Raw genomic sequence first — 19,519 nt, 5'->3', positions numbered from 1 at the left:
CCCTTATAATTTCAGCCTTTTTTTTTTTTTTTTTTTTTTGACACCCCTCTTCAGGTAAGTACAAAGCTTTTTTTCAAAAGCAAAAAAATTCCACTTTTACAATTTCCATTCACAAGTCATTGTTCTGCCAAATGATGACTTGTGAATGGAAATTGTATAAGTGGAATTTTTTGTTTTTGTTTTTTTTTTTGCAAGAAAGCTTTGTATTTACCTGAAGAGTGGTGTCAAAAAAAGACAAAGTTGCACCCAAAATGCATAGTAAAAAACCTTTGAAAACCTTTGTATTACTTTTGTCTCTGATCAAATGCAGTCACAGATGGATAAAACAATGGTTATCTATTTAGTTTTAAGATTTTTAAAAAGAGTAAAAACTGCACTATAAATATATTTATATATTTTAATTACACAAAACCATCTGTTATGATATTTTATTTAAAAGAACTTTTTATATTTTTAATTATTATAAAATGGCAGAAAGCTTAATTTTCAGGGTAGGGATAGGTTTTATAAAAAAAAAAACTGTAAATAATAACGAGTGATTATTTATTGTGACATCATCACAATACCAAGAAACAATTTTTAATCATATTTTTAATTTATTTAATCTAAAATATTTGCTCTCCACATCAACTTAGTGTCTTGTCCCGTACATCATACTTTCCCCTGCAAAATTTCAGAAATTTTCAACAAAAGTCACGGGAGTTATTAAGCTTCAAAGAGGGTGAACAAAATCATGCTCCCCTTACATACACATACACAAACATCCATACATACAGAAAAAAACCCTAGAATTTTTTTGTATTTCTTGATGTTTCAAGGTCCCGAGTTCAAAAATGTAAAAATCTTGGGGGGTCATTTTTTGATCGATTGCTATACTTTTCCTCATTTATATATAACAGAGCCAGAAAGTAAAATTAATGTGCTAATAATGTGCAAATAAAATGAGTTTTCATCCAGATGTTTAAATAATAATTGTTATAATTGTATGAAAAATGGGTTTTCTCATATTTGGTCCCTTTTGAAAATTGTCACCACCACCGCTGATATACAACAATACCATGTTTTTTATATCTTATTGAATTATTACATTTTTACAGACATTACTGTTAAATTATGTAAGAATTATTTTTTTTCATTAAGAATAATACAGCAAGCCTTCAATATAACAGACTCAAATTTAACAGACAAAATATTTCTTCATAAATGAAATAACATAGAATCTTTTCTTAATTTTCCAATAGAGTTAGTAATGCCAACTCTTAATCCCACCTGACCAGGAGATATGATCAAAAGAAAACTTTCTTTCCATTCATGCATTAACTTATGTAACACTTTCAAAATATAAGTATAAAAGTTTTCATCATTTAGAATATTAGTAAACAGCTTCACAACTTAACTCATAAACAGTGCTTTAACACTAAACAATAAAACTGGAAAATAATTATGCATGATTATACAGCAATGTTTCCCAGCTGAGTTCTTGTAACTTGGAGATAGTGATGTGGGTGATATGTAGTCATTCATTATTGTGCAAAAGAAATACACCCATAGTAAGCAACCCAGGATGTCTCTATAACAGAGCCGTATTCAAATCTTGCGGAGGTTGATAGTAGTAGGCACTGTTCATACCACATGGTTGCACTAAGACGTATGAAGTTACATGGATAATGTCATTACTTTCCCAAAACATACTTGTCATCACTTTGCCTGCAGATGCAGGTGCTCAGAATGTCCTGAATGGAGATGAGCCTACATGCCTCCATTATTTAGATGCTCATTTCGTTTCTGGTATGTAGTGTGTCCAGGTATAATGACATGTGATAATTTGAATCAAGAAATCCCGGTCTTCTTTGTCAAAACTTTTCCTTTAAAGTAATGCATACCATACCAGTCAAAGGAGGAAAGTTGTCTTGTGACCCAATGTGTGCTTACCTTCCAGAAGTGCAAGTGGTCATTAATGATTGTGTACACTTTAAGAAAGACTAGTCTTTTCTGCTGCTTTACAGATTGTTATTTGTTTATTATCAAGGTTTCTTCCACAGTTCTGAAACATAATGCATTGAGTGTTCATATGTGACAATCCTGGATGTGGTTGGCATAAAACTACCACATCCAGGATTGTCACATATGAAAGTACAGTCTTCCTTGAATGGTTTGCACTATTTAAAGTTTTACTGCAGCTAAATGTCTTATTGCTATACTGTGTTTAAAGTCATCTAAGCATCTCTGCCTTCTTTAATAAGGAATTTTATCGTAATACATTGTTCTACATGCATATATAGAACAATACATTGTTCATATATGCATCAATTATGCTGGTTGCCATTTTGAATATTTAAAACATCAGAGATTAACTAATCAGACATACATTTCATTTACTACTAAAAAACACACGTAAAACACTTGCTGCTTGAGCAAATTGGCATGCTAGCATTATTTATTTTGCATATGCTTAGAGATGTTCATATTAATAAACATCAGTAAACCCAATAGTTATGTTATAGCCAAATGATTGCCAGATTAGATTGGGCTATATTACTACTATATATGATGATATTGCAGTAATATAGTCTGATCTAATCTGGCAATTGTTTGACTTAATTTTTTTCACACTGATTTTAATAGCAATAAAGTTTATTATGTCAACATTTCTGATGATTAACAATATATAAGGAATATCCAAAATAATGGTTTCTTATCTTTTCATCTCATCAAAACACTTAACAGAATCAGAAATATTTATTCAAAATTTATTACATGTTTCAGCTTATACACACTCATATAATGAAGTATGCAATAGGTGATCAAGTTATATTTATATAACAGAATAAATTTTAAAAATACACTTAATAGAGAGGTGCGGTCAACGTTTTCATCACAAAAATGTGAATGTCAGATGTTCAGCATCACCATCCTGTAAGCCTAGAAGTTTCACCATGGCATTTGAAATGTCGCGCATCATTCCACTGATGGTTGCAATGAAAATGTTGGCCGCAATCTCTCTATTGAATGGAGACGACAAATATTTTGACGATGTCTGTTACAAAAAGTAGCATTTTGGTGTTTTTTCTACATTTACAATTATCATATATTTTTCATAAATTCTCCACAAATGATTGTCTTAAAACTAGATGTGAAACTAAGAGATACTATAAACATACTTTATTGATATCCAGCAATGAGTTTAATTAATGTACAGTATTAAAATGTTTTTGGTCTATTCATAGGTCTTCCTCTGTTAGGAAACATACTAGACAATAAAAGCATGTTTCATGGCTTTTTTATTATCTGTTATTCATTCTTGACATGGCTTTATCAGGCATAGTTTTCCTCAGTTGATGGTGTGGGCTCTAAATAATGAAATTTATCTTAATCCTAATTTTCTTTGTGGCGTTTGGCATTTTGTCTCTAAGCATCAAATGTTTTTCCTCTACATTTCAGACTTTATGGTTGTACCAGTTACTATGGAAAATTATGTATGCATTATGTATAATTATTTTCAGAATTTGACATTATTAATCAAAGCCAAATAATCTCCATAATGCAACAAGCTATTTTTCAGCTACTATTAATAATTAAATTTNTAATTACACCTACAGTCGAAGTGTAATAGAAAAACGAGGTTTAAATGTGCCAGACAGACTTGCTAAACTGCATAGTAGCAAGTGTCGTAGTTTTCGAGGTCGCTACAGAGGGATATGCATAGGATACTTTTATATCCCTTGTAGCAATGTTCTACGAGGTGTATGCCCGTCGCGAGTTACCACGAATTCTAGTTATTAAATTTAATAAAAGATGGCACCTTATTCTTTCATCTAGTAACAAATTGCTTAAAAATTTAATTCACGATAACCAAAAAACTGACCAATGCATTTCTGTAAATGTTTGGTTTTTGATTATTTTTCTTCATTTGACAGCTTTTCTTAGTGCTGAATAATATGAAAGCATTTGATCTGATTGGTGTATGCTAGGCATTCCGTTATTATGATATCTGATCCTGATTATGTTTGGTTTTGTCCAAGTTGATTGAGTAATCACATATTTGACCTGGTACACCAATTTTTAGATAACTTGCATAAGTTTTTTGATAAAAATAAGCATTTGTCACAAGTTTGGCTAAGGAATAAATTTATAAATTGGGTATTTCATATAATAACATGCCTAACTGAGAATTACATTGGGAAGTATTTTATCCAGTGACACTGTGGCATTTGTGGCAGTCATGTTAATTAACATTTTGATTTTTATTATTATTATTATTAACAAATCGTTCGAGACTGCATACTATAATATCAAAAAACTTACTAATACACCTTATCTTGCAGCCGAAGTTTATAAGAAAAACGTTAGAAATTTTTCTTATAAACTTTGGCTGCAAGATAAGGTGTATTAGTAAGTTTTTTGATTATTATTAACAATTACTAAATTTAGTAGTCTTATTTAATGTATAGATCTTAAAGTTAATTATAATTAATATGACTATTAAATTCAACTGCGTGTCTAATATTTAATTTTTTTAAATGTTTTACTATTTACTAAAATTAATAATTTTCATAATTTTATTTACAGTGTTTGCTATATTTTCCTTTACTGGAGTTATTACTTTGATAACTGGTCTTGAACTGGATGGAATTATTTCAGGTAATTTTTTAATTTTTCAAATTATTTTTTATTGTTAACAAATGAAAGAAAGTAATTTAATAGAAATATTTTAAAATACAAAATTGTTAATAATATTTTAAAGATTATGATTTCTGTCTTGATAAGTTGTCTATTTTTATTCATAATATATACTTTTCCTTGTAATATAATTGACTTAATCTATTAATAATTCAGTTTCAGCTGTATTTTTTGAAATAAAAATATTTATTAAAACTAAACATTTTTCAATTGTATAGTTTTGCTTCAGAAGTAATTCAAGACTTTGAATAAAAAAATGAATTGTTACAAATTGTGAATTTCTCTCTTACAATTTTTACAAAACATCTTATATGTTTTTATTTCTTATTTTCTTTTGATTAATTTGGCTTCTGCTATAACATTTTTTAAAATAAATTATGCTGTTTGTTTTCTTCCTGTTTTTAAAAAATCTATTGTAACTCACATAGATTTTTGGCATTTTTGTTGTTGGTTATGTTTTAGATAACTTTGGTTATTTGATAAAATATGAAAATTAGATGAACTTATCTTAATATTATTGTTATTAACAAATAAAATTATATAATATAAATATTAAATAAAATAGTCATTTAATTTCTTTTAGGATTTATGAGTGCATTTTTAAAAAATGGAGAACCATATTTACGCTCTGCACATGGTGCAATGATTTCCTATTGGAATGGTACTGGAATGTATGCCATGTATCTAATGATGATTGCAGCAATAACATGGAAGTATGTATTTATTTATACTACTAAAAAGTATCTATAACTTTACATTATTTGCAAATTTTCATATTATTATTATTTACACACAATATTTACCAAAGATTTGAATTCTGGAATATATTATAATTATTTATTTTAATAGTTTAATGAATTTTTATACATAATTACAAATATGATGACAAAAATTTGAATGTGCTAGCTTATTTTTTTTAAAACTTATTCTTTTGGAATAGAAGTTGTCGTTTAGTTTTTATTTTCTTCAATATATATTTAATTGAAATTGAGCTTGTTGTTCTGGATAATTTATATTTGATTAACATTATATATTTAGTTTGTAGTATTAGCAAGACAAAATTTTAGTATGAAAATTAAATTGGAAGTTTATTAGAAAATATGCATTTATAGAAGATAATACTGAATTTAAGAGTTTACCTCTATAGTACACCAATATCCTATAATATTAAAGAAATTCTTATTGTCTGTCGGTATTAGATAAGTTTTTTAATATAAAATTAAGAATAACAAGATATATTTATCCATCATATCACCCACACCGGTAACAGGTTCAAGGTACATGTTAATAACAAGCACTTTTGACAAATACAAAATAGTCTTTTTCAGACAACAAACAAAAGATTTTGAATATGTAACAACGTTCTAATAGAACAGTGGTTCCCAATTATTTTTTCCTGCGTGCTACTTCAAGAAAGAGCTCAAACTCGCATACCCCTTATAGCAGAAATTTATATTAATATATACTAATATTATAAATTTGAAGGTAATTCTATCTGTCTGTCACCTTTTCACGTCTAAACCGCTGAACAGGTTTTAATAAAATTTGGCACGGATATAGCTTACATGTTGGAGATGGACATGGGCTACATTTTACTGCGAGAAAATATCTTACTCCCATGAGAAAATTTGATATAATGCAAGTGAAGCTGTGGGTAGACACCTAGTGATAAATAGAATAAGTTTTTTTTACATTTATTACCTTTAAAATACAATTCTAATAATAATGAAAATAACATAAGGTTATTTAATTTTAATGTGACAAATGTGCACGATTTTCTTTGCATGACTTTGTAAAATCTGGTTGCTTTTTGGTCAGCTTCAGTCTTGAGTCATCTTTGAGTTGAAGTCAGTGACGATGTTTAGCTTTCGTGTTTGTCATGGCTGAAAATCCGTTCTCGCAGAGGTATGTTGTGCAAAATGGTAGTAAATATTGTATTGCCACTTCACTGACATGATAATAATGATAATTGTACAATTAACACAAACTGTGTTAACTGTACAATTTTTGTTTCTTGCGTAAGAATTTCATGTAAGTATTGTCACAAATGCATTTTTTTGATGAAATTTCAAGAATATTTTAAATTATAAATAAACGAATTTGTGCATTCGACACCAGGTTGTAAATTGTCGAATTTTTGATGGTCCACCCATTATTTTTTTATTGCTTCATCTCATGCATTTAAATTTTAAATTGACCGATTTTAGATTGCTGCGCATACCCCTTCATACAATTTTGTGTAACCCCAGGGGTATGTGTATCACTAATTGGGAACCATTGTAGTAGAACGATTAAGAGCTAGCTGACAGACAGTAAGAATTTCTTTAATATAATACTGTATTTCTAAACTAATATGAAAGTTAACTTATATGAAATAACTAAATTAAAATGTAAAGCATTTTTTCTTGACATTAATTCACTGCTTTAGGGTTGCAAAGAATGTTTTTTAAAGTTCTTGTTCCTGATAAATCTGAATAAATCTATCATCCAAAAATGTTTTTAATCATTTGTGATTCTATTCCACTTTGTTATCTGTCTGGAAATGTAAATTGGCTAGATTCTTTTCCAAAGAACCAAACATTTTTATAATTTCTGGACAAGATTGGGACTATACAGAGGTTGTTCTTCACTTTCTAGCCACATTACTGGAACCATTGCTACATATCACCATATGAACTTGGAAATAAAACTCCTTGTTTCATAAATGCCTGTTAACTTATTTCTAAAACAAACCAATATATTCAATTTTTTTAATATAAAAAGATTGGTAACTTTTCCTGATTATTTGTTACTTTTAATAGTTGCTCTAAGAAATCTGTAATTAATTTTCCAATTTTTTATGTTTATCTAGTTAAAAATGTAATAGATGGTTTTTATAATTAATTTTTGTCAGTCAAGTTAAGTTATGAACTCATGTGAAAATGAATCCATGATTAATAAGTACAATGCCAATAATTTTCAAGAAGTCAATTTATTATTTGATTACTCAATAAAATATTTTTTTGAAACTATTGTGAATTGTCAAATCCTAAAAACATTGAAAATTGAATGTAAGAACAGAACTATCATTTGTACAATAAAAAATTTAAAATAATTTATAAACATTCTAATTGAGAGATCATTCAAAAACCTAACATCAACATTTTTAGTTTAGAACACAAAAAGTAATCAAATCTAATTTAATGTAAAAAATAATTTAAACATAAAACTTTTAACATTTAAAAAAACAAAAACAGAAAGATTTTTTTTAAAAAATAATCTTTCTGTTTTTGTGTTTGTTGTTTTGTTGGTGTATAGAAAATCAAAGGTATTCTATCATATAACCATTTCAAGTCTAAAGCTCCATTCAAGGATAGCAACTATTAGAGCACTGATAGAGTAATCATATGTTCTTTTTAAGACTATATCCTTGATTTTTCTGGTTTATTAGTAACTATGTCATTGGATGCTAACCACTTTTTAGTCAAGAGGATAGAGCTCCATACAGATTTATGGGCTGGTTAGTTTTATCCTGTAAGGTTAGAGCAGCTTTTCATCTATAATACCCTTTTGGACATCATCCATTCCATCAAGTCTTTCCTTATCGAGGAAGAAATGTTCAGGTTTGATGTAAGGAGAGAATTAATCATATATTGGCCTAAATTTGGTGGTCTCTAACATTTGTTTTGGTGATGCAATGTTATCCCAACATATAAGCTCATTGTCATATACAGTCGACTGCCCTATAACACGGTAGATATGTTCTAGTTTTTATGAATCCATTTTCTACGAGTCCAGCCAATCACAGCCTGGCACGTATGCAGGCTGTGATTGGCTAATTGTGGATGTGGTAAAATTAATCGATTCTAGACTAATTTGACTCAACATTTCCAAAATACGTATAATTTTTTGGGAATAACCCGTATAAACTATACTATAAACAAAAAATTGTAGGATTACTTATCAAGTGTGCACCATTCAACCATGCCATTGCTTAAGCTTGTTTTCGTCGTGTAGCTTGTCATTGAACGGCACTTGCGCGCTTCCTGATAAATTATTTTTTTTGCGAAAAATTCGCTGAACTTTGGAGACATCATTAATATAAATATAATTTTTATGGACATTAAATAATAAATGGTTTTTAGTAGGTCTGCTGCTCGTTTAAACTCAACGGTTTGTGCAACATCCGCTGTTGGTTTAGATTCAACCAATCCTGTCGCGACATGAGTCAGTGATGACATTTTACCGAATTATAGGAGTTTTTTTAGCAGGTTTGTATGAATACTGTCGCAATTTTTTTGCCATGATATAGGAATCCTAACTATAGGAACCCGTGTTATAGGAGGGTCGACTGTATTTTATTTACATTCTTATTTTGCTAATGGGAAATCCACTCGATCAATGGCTCCTTTTAATCTGGTGGTGACATAGTCTGCTAGCACAAAGACATTGCCATTGATTTTATGCAGTAACTCAGGGTCTTCATTGTGTAACTTCTTTTCAAATAGAATAAGAGAGTTTAAAGTTGTGTACTTGTCCCTTCTTGTTCTGTAGGTGGTCTTTCTAAGGCAAAGAGATTTTATCCTAGTAGTGACTCACAATCCTTGTGGAGGCATTTGTTGAATATGGGAATAGGAAAAAGGCCTTAATGGAATGTCATTCTAAAGGGCATTTTCCTAAACCTGACAATGACCATTTAAGATCTTGGTTGCTTGCTATTCTCTTTACTATGTGTATTTTCTTAGCATAGGGTTGCCTGCCATTGAGAACAAATCACACAGGAACATTTTTAGTGGAAAAAGGTCGGTTTATTGATAGGAAAGGATATGCAATTCAGGCTTAATGCCCCTCTTTGATCTTGATAGGAAATATTTTTAAAAATGAGTTTTTAAAAATATTTCCTATCAATAAACCAACCTTTTTCCATTAAAAGTGTTTCTGTGTGATTTGTTCTCAATGGCAACCTTATGCTAAGAAAATACATACCATTTAAGATGGTTGAGAACATTAGTTCATGTATTGAAATATGTTTTGCTAGATTTTTTTTTGTGTTGATGTGATGATTTAAACTTATCATTCTTTTACATTTATAATTACACATTGAAAATATACTAATCATTAGATANACTGTATTTTATTTACATTCTTATTTTGCTAATGGGAAATCCACTCGATCAATGGCTCCTTTTAATCTGGTGGTGACATAGTCTGCTAGCACAAAGACATTGCCATTGATTTTATGCAGTAACTCAGGGTCTTCATTGTGTAACTTCTTTTCAAATAGAATAAGAGAGTTTAAAGTTGTGTACTTGTCCCTTCTTGTTCTGTAGGTGGTCTTTCTAAGGCAAAGAGATTTTATCCTAGTAGTGACTCACAATCCTTGTGGAGGCATTTGTTGAATATGGGAATAGGAAAAAGGCCTTAATGGAATGTCATTCTAAAGGGCATTTTCCTAAACCTGACAATGACCATTTAAGATCTTGGTTGCTTGCTATTCTCTTTACTATGTGTATTTTCTTAGCATAAGGTTGCCTGCCATTGAGAACAAATCACACAGGAACATTTTTAGTGGAAAAAGGTCGGTTTATTGATAGGAAAGGATATGCAATTCAGGCTTAATGCCCCTCTTTGATCTTGATAGGAAATATTTTTAAAAATGAGTTTTTAAAAATATTTCCTATCAATAAACCAACCTTTTTCCATTAAAAGTGTTTCTGTGTGATTTGTTCTCAATGGCAACCTTATGCTAAGAAAATACATACCATTTAAGATGGTTGAGAACATTAGTTCGTGTATTGAAATATGTTTTGCTAGATTTTTTTTGTGTTGATGTGATGATTTAAACTTATCATTCTTTTACATTTATAATTACACATTGAAAATATACTAATCATTAGATAATTATTATATATAGAAATTTTATAGACTTTTACTTTCAGTAAAATAATTACTTGAAACATCAAAAAATCCAGCAATGAGTTGCATAATTTTTCTGGCTATTATGAGATTTCATTAAAAATTCAATTTTGTATTATTAATTATAATAAAAAGGCAAAAGGCTTAATTTTGAGGGTCAAAAATGAACTTTAATCACCAAAATTTAATAATATTGATGTCCTTATATACAAGTTACTATTCTAAATTCTGTTTCTTAATCTTTACCCCATCCTGAGATATTAAATAAAATAGATGCTAACATAAACACATATTTACACAAACATGCAGAATTTTTTTTTTTTTTAAGGGGGTCTCAAAATGTTGAGATTTGCAAAAAGCTTGGAATGTCACATTTGACACTATTTCAATACTTTTCCATGTTATATACATAATGGCCAGGAAAGTAAAAGTAAATATTTATAGATAGTTATTATTCATTTATATGCTTAAAGTTTTGCTTTAGAACAAATATACAGTGTGTTTAATAAAGATAAGAACACCCAACATTTTATGAATAACTTGAAACTTCTAGGTGCTATTACTGTCTGATTGTTGTCACTTATTTCTTTCATAAAGACACACTTGTACACTAACAGTTATGATTCTAAATAAATTGGCAGGCTAATTATTCATAATAAAATGATCTTTTAGTGTTCAATAATAATAAGAACACTCAAAAATTTAATTCATATACAGTATATTTTCTTTAACTTAATTTTTAAATATGTTACTGGAAATATAGGAAACCAAGTCATCTAACAACCAATATTTATTATTGTTGCTTTGGCAACCAAAAATTGTCATCTTTTCGTATAACAAGGCATTGTTATTTTGGTAAGGGCAAGATACTTTCAGCATTTCAAAACATCAAATAAATGTTTTAAGTGAAGCTGATGATTCATTAAGATTGTTAAAAAAACTGGAAGATCAGTTTGTGTGATCAGGAATTATTTGAAGTTAGGCAAAGAATAAAGAGTTAAGAAGAGTCCTGGAAGACTGCAAAAACTTACTTCTTGTAAGAAATGAGCAATTTTAAGGGAAATTATGAATGGAACAAGCTTTCTCAGAAATATTGCTGCAAAATACAAATATGAAGTAAGGTTGGGGACAATTTAGAACATAGTTTTTGTTGCCAATCATTTCAAATACTTCAAAAGAAAGTTGGAACCAAAGCTTACAGACAAACACAAGGCTGACTTAGGTAAGAAATCATATGACCTGGAAGGAACAGTAGAGGTATGTAGTGTAGTCAGACAAGGAAAAGCTCAATTTAGGTGACATGATGATTGCCAATACTTGGTGTGATTTAAGAAAGGAGAGAGAAATCTACTCTGAACAACAAATGAGTGGGGGATCTATGATGGTTTCAGCTGCCTTTGGAGAGTGAGGAAAAATAAATATTGCCTTTTCTTTAAGGAAGGCAGAATGCTAAAGGATACATCCAGCAGCTAGAAATGCATCTACTTTCTTTTGGAGAAAAACTAGGGGCATTAGTGGTAGTTCCAGCAAGATAATGCTCCAATCAAAACAACCAACATTACCTGGGAATATTTTCTGGCCAATGGAGTTCAAGTCATAAATTGGCCAGTCATGTCACTGGATTTGAATCCTGTGGAGAATGTCAGGGGGGGACCTCTGGCCAAGCCAGTCTGCAAATGGAAAGTAATACAATAACACCACAGAGCCAACAAAGACTGCAATCATTAAGAAATGGTAGAATTTCAAAAATTCTTCTAAAAGGAGGATTTTCCAAAAGTTGATCAAATTGATGACAGACAGTTTTCAAAGTAATTGTAAACAAAGGAGGTCATTCTGGATTATTAGCTTTCATGAATAACCTCGGGAATATCATTTTCTGTCCATTATTCATAAGTGATCTTATAATTATAGAACACTTCAAGAAACTCATTTCTTTAATAAAATTATTCTATTGTTTATATTAGAACTTGATACTTGGTATATAAGTGTAAAAACATATTGAAATACATAAAATTAAATTTGACTATAATCCATTTCACCATCTGAAATAAATTTTAAAAAAACTAAGTGTTCTTATCTTTATTGAATGCACTATATATAACAGGGATGCCCAGACTTTTTGTTGTAAGAGCCCTAGTTACCTACTTGAAAATATTGGGAGCTAATGTTCTTGGTATAAAAATAAAACAAAATTTCAGAATCATAATGTATTTATTTTGACATTTTTTACATATTTATTACAATTTTTTTTATTTACTCTTTGCTAGTTGAAGGTTTATGAATTTGTAATGTTTGTAATTAAATTTTAAAAAATAACAAATATTTTTTATTTATTAATTGAGCCACATTTAAGCTCTTGAAGAGCCACATGTGGCTCACAAGCCACAATTTGGAAATCGTTGGTATATAACGTTGGACATATTGGAAAAGGTGTATAATTAATTTCTTTTATTTCAGCAATACATTTTATGAAGTTGCATTGTTTTGGTGTGGATCTATTTCCAACAGTATGGTTGTATTGTTATTAGGCATACTTACTGGTAAGAAATTATTTTATTAATTTGAATGTTTTTTCAATTATAAAATAAATAAATAATTTTTAATATAATGACAATTTTAAATTATACTGTACTTTTATTTAATTTATTTCATATGTCATTATCATTTTTATTTTATCAAAAGTAAACAGTAATATGTTAAAAATGTCTTCAAAATTTCAGGTAAACATGGCATTACTTTGGGTTCTTTACTCTATTTTCCATATATCATTATTCCTCCCGTAATTTTATTACAATTGAGGCATCAAAAACAAGTATATCAAGTAAGTCAAAACACAAAATGTCTGTAAAAATTATATGAATATATAATTAAAATGTCTGCAATGCAGTTTGAAGAATAATTTTTATTATTATGCAATCATAAAAGTAAATTTGAGACAAAATCTCAGTATTATTTAACTTTAATAGTACTTAATTTGTTAAATAATAATTTGCATAAGTGAAATCAATAATAGATTAACTATCAGACTAGAACTTGTCTAATTAATTGTATGGAAATTATGTAATTTGAATTAAAGATGATTTTATTGCCATCTTGTATTAAATTTAATAACTAGAAATAAAATATAGAACTAATACTTGATAAATCTAAAAAATAGAACCTATGCAAAAAAAAACCAAAAATACAGCAAAAGAAAAAAATTTAATAAAAACTAACATTTTTGACAACTTCTAGCAACTTCCATGATTGTAAAAATATGTCGATAACCCACTCTCAACCTCTCTGATATATGGATAATACTTTACAAAAACTTAAAACCTTAATTTTTATGTTTTAATTAATTTTTGATATCTACATTTTTATTATTTTTTTAGCATTATTTTATTTTATTTTACTTAACCCTACATTATCCATTTTTGTATTTTATTTATTTCTTTAACCACATTTTAAATATGTTGTGAACATCCTCTGTATTTGTTTTAAATTTAAATCAAAACTTCATCACATACATTCAAATTCTAACACTATGTATTTAAGCTTAGCATGCATTCTTATGTTTGGTTAACATAAAATGTTTTTAAAAAATCACTATTCAAATTTTGTATATTCTTTGTTCACCTGAGGAGGATATTTTGAAATGTTGAAAATGTTGTATTCAATTTATCAAGTAAATGTATTTAATGCTAAAAGACAATACATTTCTTCCATATACTAGCTTTTAGTAATCATTGCCAGATCACAAACTGTTCTAAAAAGGATTATTAGGATATATTAATATACTATTATTGGGATATACTAATATACTATATTAATAATATATTTTTTCGTACATAATCAGTTATCCGAAAAATCGATTTTTCGAACAACCCCAGTTCCCAATTGATTCGGATAATTGATGCTCTACTGTATATAAAAATAGTTAAAATAAAATATCTAAAGAAAATAACTTAAAACAAATAAATGCAAACAAGCAACACAAATCAAACGACAAAATACTCTATCCTAAATCAACTTATGGAGATATACAAAGCATGCAAGAAAAACTAGAACTAAACATGATTTTGTTAATTACTGCAAATGTACTATTACTAATTAATTCAAAATACACCTAAATCCAGTAACATAAAACAAATTAAATAACTGAACTAATGTTTTTAATTTTATTTGAAAATTATCATTAGGTTCTTATGATAGAACATAAAAGATTAAAAATACAAATTATTGAACGATTTAAATTCTATTATATAATGCATGAGCAAGGGTTGAATATACAAATAAGTTAAAATTAAACATAAATGCAGTAGAGCATCAATTTTCCAAATGCTGATCAACCGAAAAGTCTGTTAACCGAAAGCGTTCCAGTCAGACTGTGTCATGCTGAATCATACGTTTTTGATACTAGATTAACTTCTAAAGTATAATTCTTTTTGTTTTTATAGTTTTCAATATATTTATTTTGTTTGTATAAAATAAAGAAATAACTTTTAACTATACAATAGCCACAATTATTATTATAACAATTTTCGTTAGGCTTAACATTGATGAAAATTCAATGCAAAATGACACACAACAGAGAAAAATTTAAACATAGGATATATTAATATACTATTATTTTGATATACTAATATACTATATTAATAATGTATTTTTTCGTACATAATCAGTTATCCGAAAAATCGATTTTTCGAACAACTCCAGTTCCCAATTGATTCCGATAATTGATGCTCTACTGTATATAAAAATAGTTAAAATAAAGTATCTAAAGAAAATAACTTAAAACAAATAAATGCAAACAAGCAACATTATTTATTGTGACATCATCACAATGCCAGCTGCAATTTTTAATCATATTTTTAATTATTTAATTTAAAATATATACTTTCCAAATTAGATTAGTAATGGCTTGCCCCTGTACATCATACTTTTCCTATAATATGAGAGTTGTGCCATTCATCTATCTAACACTTTTCAGGGGAAATTTTTTGAATTCAAATAACATGACTTCCATTTGCATCTGAAGTTCTTATATAGTTAATCAGACTTCCCGCCTCTAAGGTTTGCATATCTGATCTCGTCTTTCATCTGTCTAACTCCATTCTTGAGATTAAGGAAACATTGACAGATGACAGTGGGAATTTATAGGTTACAATTTTTTCAAATTGCAGCCCAATCCCAATGAATATAAATAAAAAATTACATTACATAAATGAGTAAATGTATAACAAAAGGAGGTTAAAATTAATAAATGTATAATAGTAACAAAGAAATGATAAATTAAAATAGACAACTTCAAATAAAGCCCTCCACATGTGACAATGGCATCATATCTCTACTGTTAATTTCAGTCTTTTTACAAATTGCTTTATAGGTTTCAAGTATTTCCAGATATTTTAGATGAGATAGAGTCAATGTTCAATGTATTAGATGTGCCCTATCAAAAAAGATGTCACAGTCCTGATCAGAGGCAAAGGCCACTAAGGTAGTTGTAGTCAAGCATTTTCTGATTGAATCTTAATGTTTTTTGATCCTGGTATGCAGAGAGCTTACCAGCTTATATGCTATACATATGTGGCACCAATATGTTCAAAGGGACAATCTATCCTCTAATATATAAAGGAAAAAAAAAACGTTTCTAAACGTTAAAAGACCGAAAACGTTAGAAGTAATAAACTTCGGCTGCAATATAACTATTGTCTATACGTAAAGGAGTACATTAAATAAAACTAAAAACAAAATAGTTAAAATCAATATGAATACAAATAAATGGATTTCAAATCTAATCCTCTAAACAAATCCAGCGAGAGAGAGTTTACATAACAATAATATAATATTACCTGATGTTCACATATATCTGAGATAGAGTGTTGAGAGTTCTTAGGAGTGCACAGAGGTTGGAGAACTGGGAGAAGGATGACTAAAACATCGGATGCTCGGCAAGGGTGCCAAATAGAGAGCAGTGGCTAAAGCCTTGATCACTGCATAAGAGTATCCAAATGAGAGCAAGTTGGAAGGTGATCTCTTACCTTTTATGCTAAATCTTATCCAATAGAATCATTGAAAGATCATACCATACTTCCAATGCATGATGGAAGTCTGGTGGTTTTACAGATAGATGAATGAGACATTGCACTCAAACTATCTCTTTTGGCGGAACTAAACTGTTTTTCTCCATGAGTCAAAGGAAATGCTTTCTTTTACTTTGATAGATAATTTTTTCTATCAAAAATAATTATAAATATTATTTTAACAAATTCGTTAAAATATCTTCCTTAACTCCAGATTCTCACATTATTAAATATGCATTTCAGACACTTCTGTCCCTCTTCAGTTTAAAGTAGATGCTATTAGGTTACAAGTTCTTTTACAAATTCACTGAAGACTATACTTAAATAGTCTGGAAATGAAGATTGGGCAAAGGTCTGGGTAGCATAAATGACAATATGAATGCATGATAAATAAGAATTATAGGTTCAAATTCTGTTTTGGGCCAATTTTTTTTTCTTCCAGAACCTTCTAAATTAATTATTAAAATATTAATATAATTATACTTATTAAATTTAACAACAGATGGCACCTAACGCTTATCTCTAGTGCCAAATTCCTTAGCATTTAATTATTAATAGTTGTATTAATATATCTGATACAATCTGGCAATTGTTTGACTTTAATTAAATTATAGATATGTACAAATAGCAGTTATTAAGCTCAAACTTCAGTAGATATCAATTTGCGTTTCTGTAATATCTTCTGACATTCATTTCTGAAGCCCAGTAAATACCTATCAAATGATTACCTGTAAGCAATCTAAACAAAATTAAAATGATAGGATTATGGCATGTGGCTTCTAGCATCAATGATTTTGTATATTCAGGGATCATACATCTTTTCTTTAAACATCTCCACAATATTACTAAAAAGATTCCTTTATATTTATCAATAATAAAGATTTTGATGTAGAATATATAACAAAACTATTAAAATCTTTTAAATATTATTTTAATTTGTGTTTAAATTTAAATTATGGATATTGAAGCTTTATAACTCTAATTAAAAATATCTTTCTGAAAATTAATTAATTCTGAAAGTAAATTTAAAATTGCATAAATAATTAAAATATTCCAAAAAATTTAATTTATTAAACTATTATATATCTTGTTTCTTCTGATTCTATGTCACGACTTGGTGCATTTATAGACACTTGGCAAATAATTCCATCACCTACATTTACTTCTTACAGAAACGCGTTTCGGGCTTTCGCCCCTCTTCAGTCTGTTACGTCGATAGTTGTGACTTGTGTGTCCGTACTTCCCGCTCCCTTCCCCTCCCCTCTNACAGTACGGTACGATTTGGTTATCAAGAGAAGTGCTCGTTGCTGTGAAGAGATGAGTTTACGATTAATGTGTATTTTTCGAGAAGCCCATCCCCAGGTGCCAACTTTAAAATACAGTAGGATCTTGTTTTATGTATGATTAATATATGCAAATTCATGTTTTTTGCATATAATGAGTGTTTGTATTAATCCACTTCTAGTGCCAATAAATCTGACTCTTAAGTCAGCAAATCATGCTTTTCTAGCTTCTGACATTCCAAATATGAGAAACTACTGAATATTACTCACTGTGATGAATATCCTAGTTTAATGTATTATTCTCAAATAATGTACCATATTGAGTACATTATTTGAGAAAATTTTGCTTTATACATTCTAGAGATAACACTAAAATTTTAATCTTTATAGTAAAAGCATAATGTGTTTTAAATGCATTTTATTGTTTTCTGTTAACTGTAAATGGTTACATTAGTTTCTAGGCAATTATCTGAGCTACTTGGGATAAAGCACAAGTGCCATTCATCTATCTAACACTTTTCAGGGGAAATTTTTTGAATTCAAATAACATGACTTCCATTTGCATCTGAAGTTCTTATATAGTTAATCAGACTTCCCGCCTCTAAGGTTTGCATATCTGATCTCGTCTTTCATCTGTCTAACTCCATTCTTGAGATTAAGGAAACATTGACAGATGACAGTGGGAATTTATAGGTTACAATTTTTTCAAATTGCAGCCCAATCCCAATGAATATAAATAAAAAATTACATTACATAAATGAGTAAATGTATAACAAAAGGAGGTTAAAATTAATAAATGTATAATAGTAACAAAGAAATGATAAATTAAAATAGANACAATATTTTTATAATAAATAAATATTTTATTGAATTATATATTGACCATTTTGGTCAAATACCTGTTGCCATCGTTTCTGGTAGTAGCATGATTTCACATTCATAAAAGTTTTGATCGTTGCTTACAAAAAACTGATCCAAGTGATTTTTGACATTGTCATTTCAAGTAAATGTCTTACAGTTAAAAAATTTGTATAGACTGGAACAAGTAATAATCTGAGTGTGCTTGATCTGGCAAATATGATTGGTTTGATAGCAAGTCCCATCTAAGTTATAACAGTTTCTGATGAGTTACCAAACTTGTGTGAAATTTCACATTATTGTGATAAAACACTACACCTGTTTTGTTGATCAATTATGGCCACCTTTTCTGTTTAATGATATTACTCAATTCGTTTACTCGATGGCAGTACACTTTCAAATCAATTGTTAAATTGTCTGGTAAAAGATCCAAAAACAAATTCCTTAAAATCCCACCAAAGAGAGCATCTCTCTTTAAGAACATGTGGAACCCATATATCAAGCTTTGAAATGAAACCACTTTGTTTCCAGTAATCATAAACAGTTCAATTTGACAAATTTAATCTCTTAGTGATTTCACGTGTTGTTATTTGGCAGTTTGCTTCAATCAGTACCTTTATTTTGTTTTCATTGGCTTCAACTGGCCATCCAGAACGTGGTGCATCTTCAATATTGAAATTGCCAGAATGAAATTTTGTAAACCAGTTTTGGCACTGTCGTTCTGTCAATACATCTTCA

General features: G+C 28.8%; 1 protein-coding gene across 1 annotated transcript in view; it reads left to right on the top strand.

Annotated features, from left to right (window-relative positions):
* The window catches only part of LOC111630501 (transmembrane 6 superfamily member 1-like), a 26,721-nt gene that overhangs the window by 3,129 nt on the left and 4,073 nt on the right, over positions 1 to 19,519 (top strand). The window contains exons 2-6 of the mRNA XM_023374607.1: positions 4,570 to 4,641; positions 5,264 to 5,393; positions 13,033 to 13,115; positions 13,296 to 13,419; positions 15,944 to 16,054. Coding sequence (XP_023230375.1) covers positions 4,570 to 4,641; positions 5,264 to 5,393; positions 13,033 to 13,115; positions 13,296 to 13,419; positions 15,944 to 16,054 — 520 coding nt within the window. The remainder of the gene's footprint in view (positions 1 to 4,569; positions 4,642 to 5,263; positions 5,394 to 13,032; positions 13,116 to 13,295; positions 13,420 to 15,943; positions 16,055 to 19,519) is intronic.

This window comes from Centruroides sculpturatus, unplaced genomic scaffold (genome assembly GCF_000671375.1).
Source record: "Centruroides sculpturatus isolate CEXI.00-Female unplaced genomic scaffold, Cexi_2.0 scaffold576, whole genome shotgun sequence".
In the NCBI taxonomy this organism is placed as follows: Eukaryota; Metazoa; Arthropoda; class Arachnida; order Scorpiones; family Buthidae; genus Centruroides; species Centruroides sculpturatus.
The sequence above is the reverse complement of the archived record's forward strand: the minus strand, read 5'-3'. Positions and strand labels throughout refer to the sequence as shown.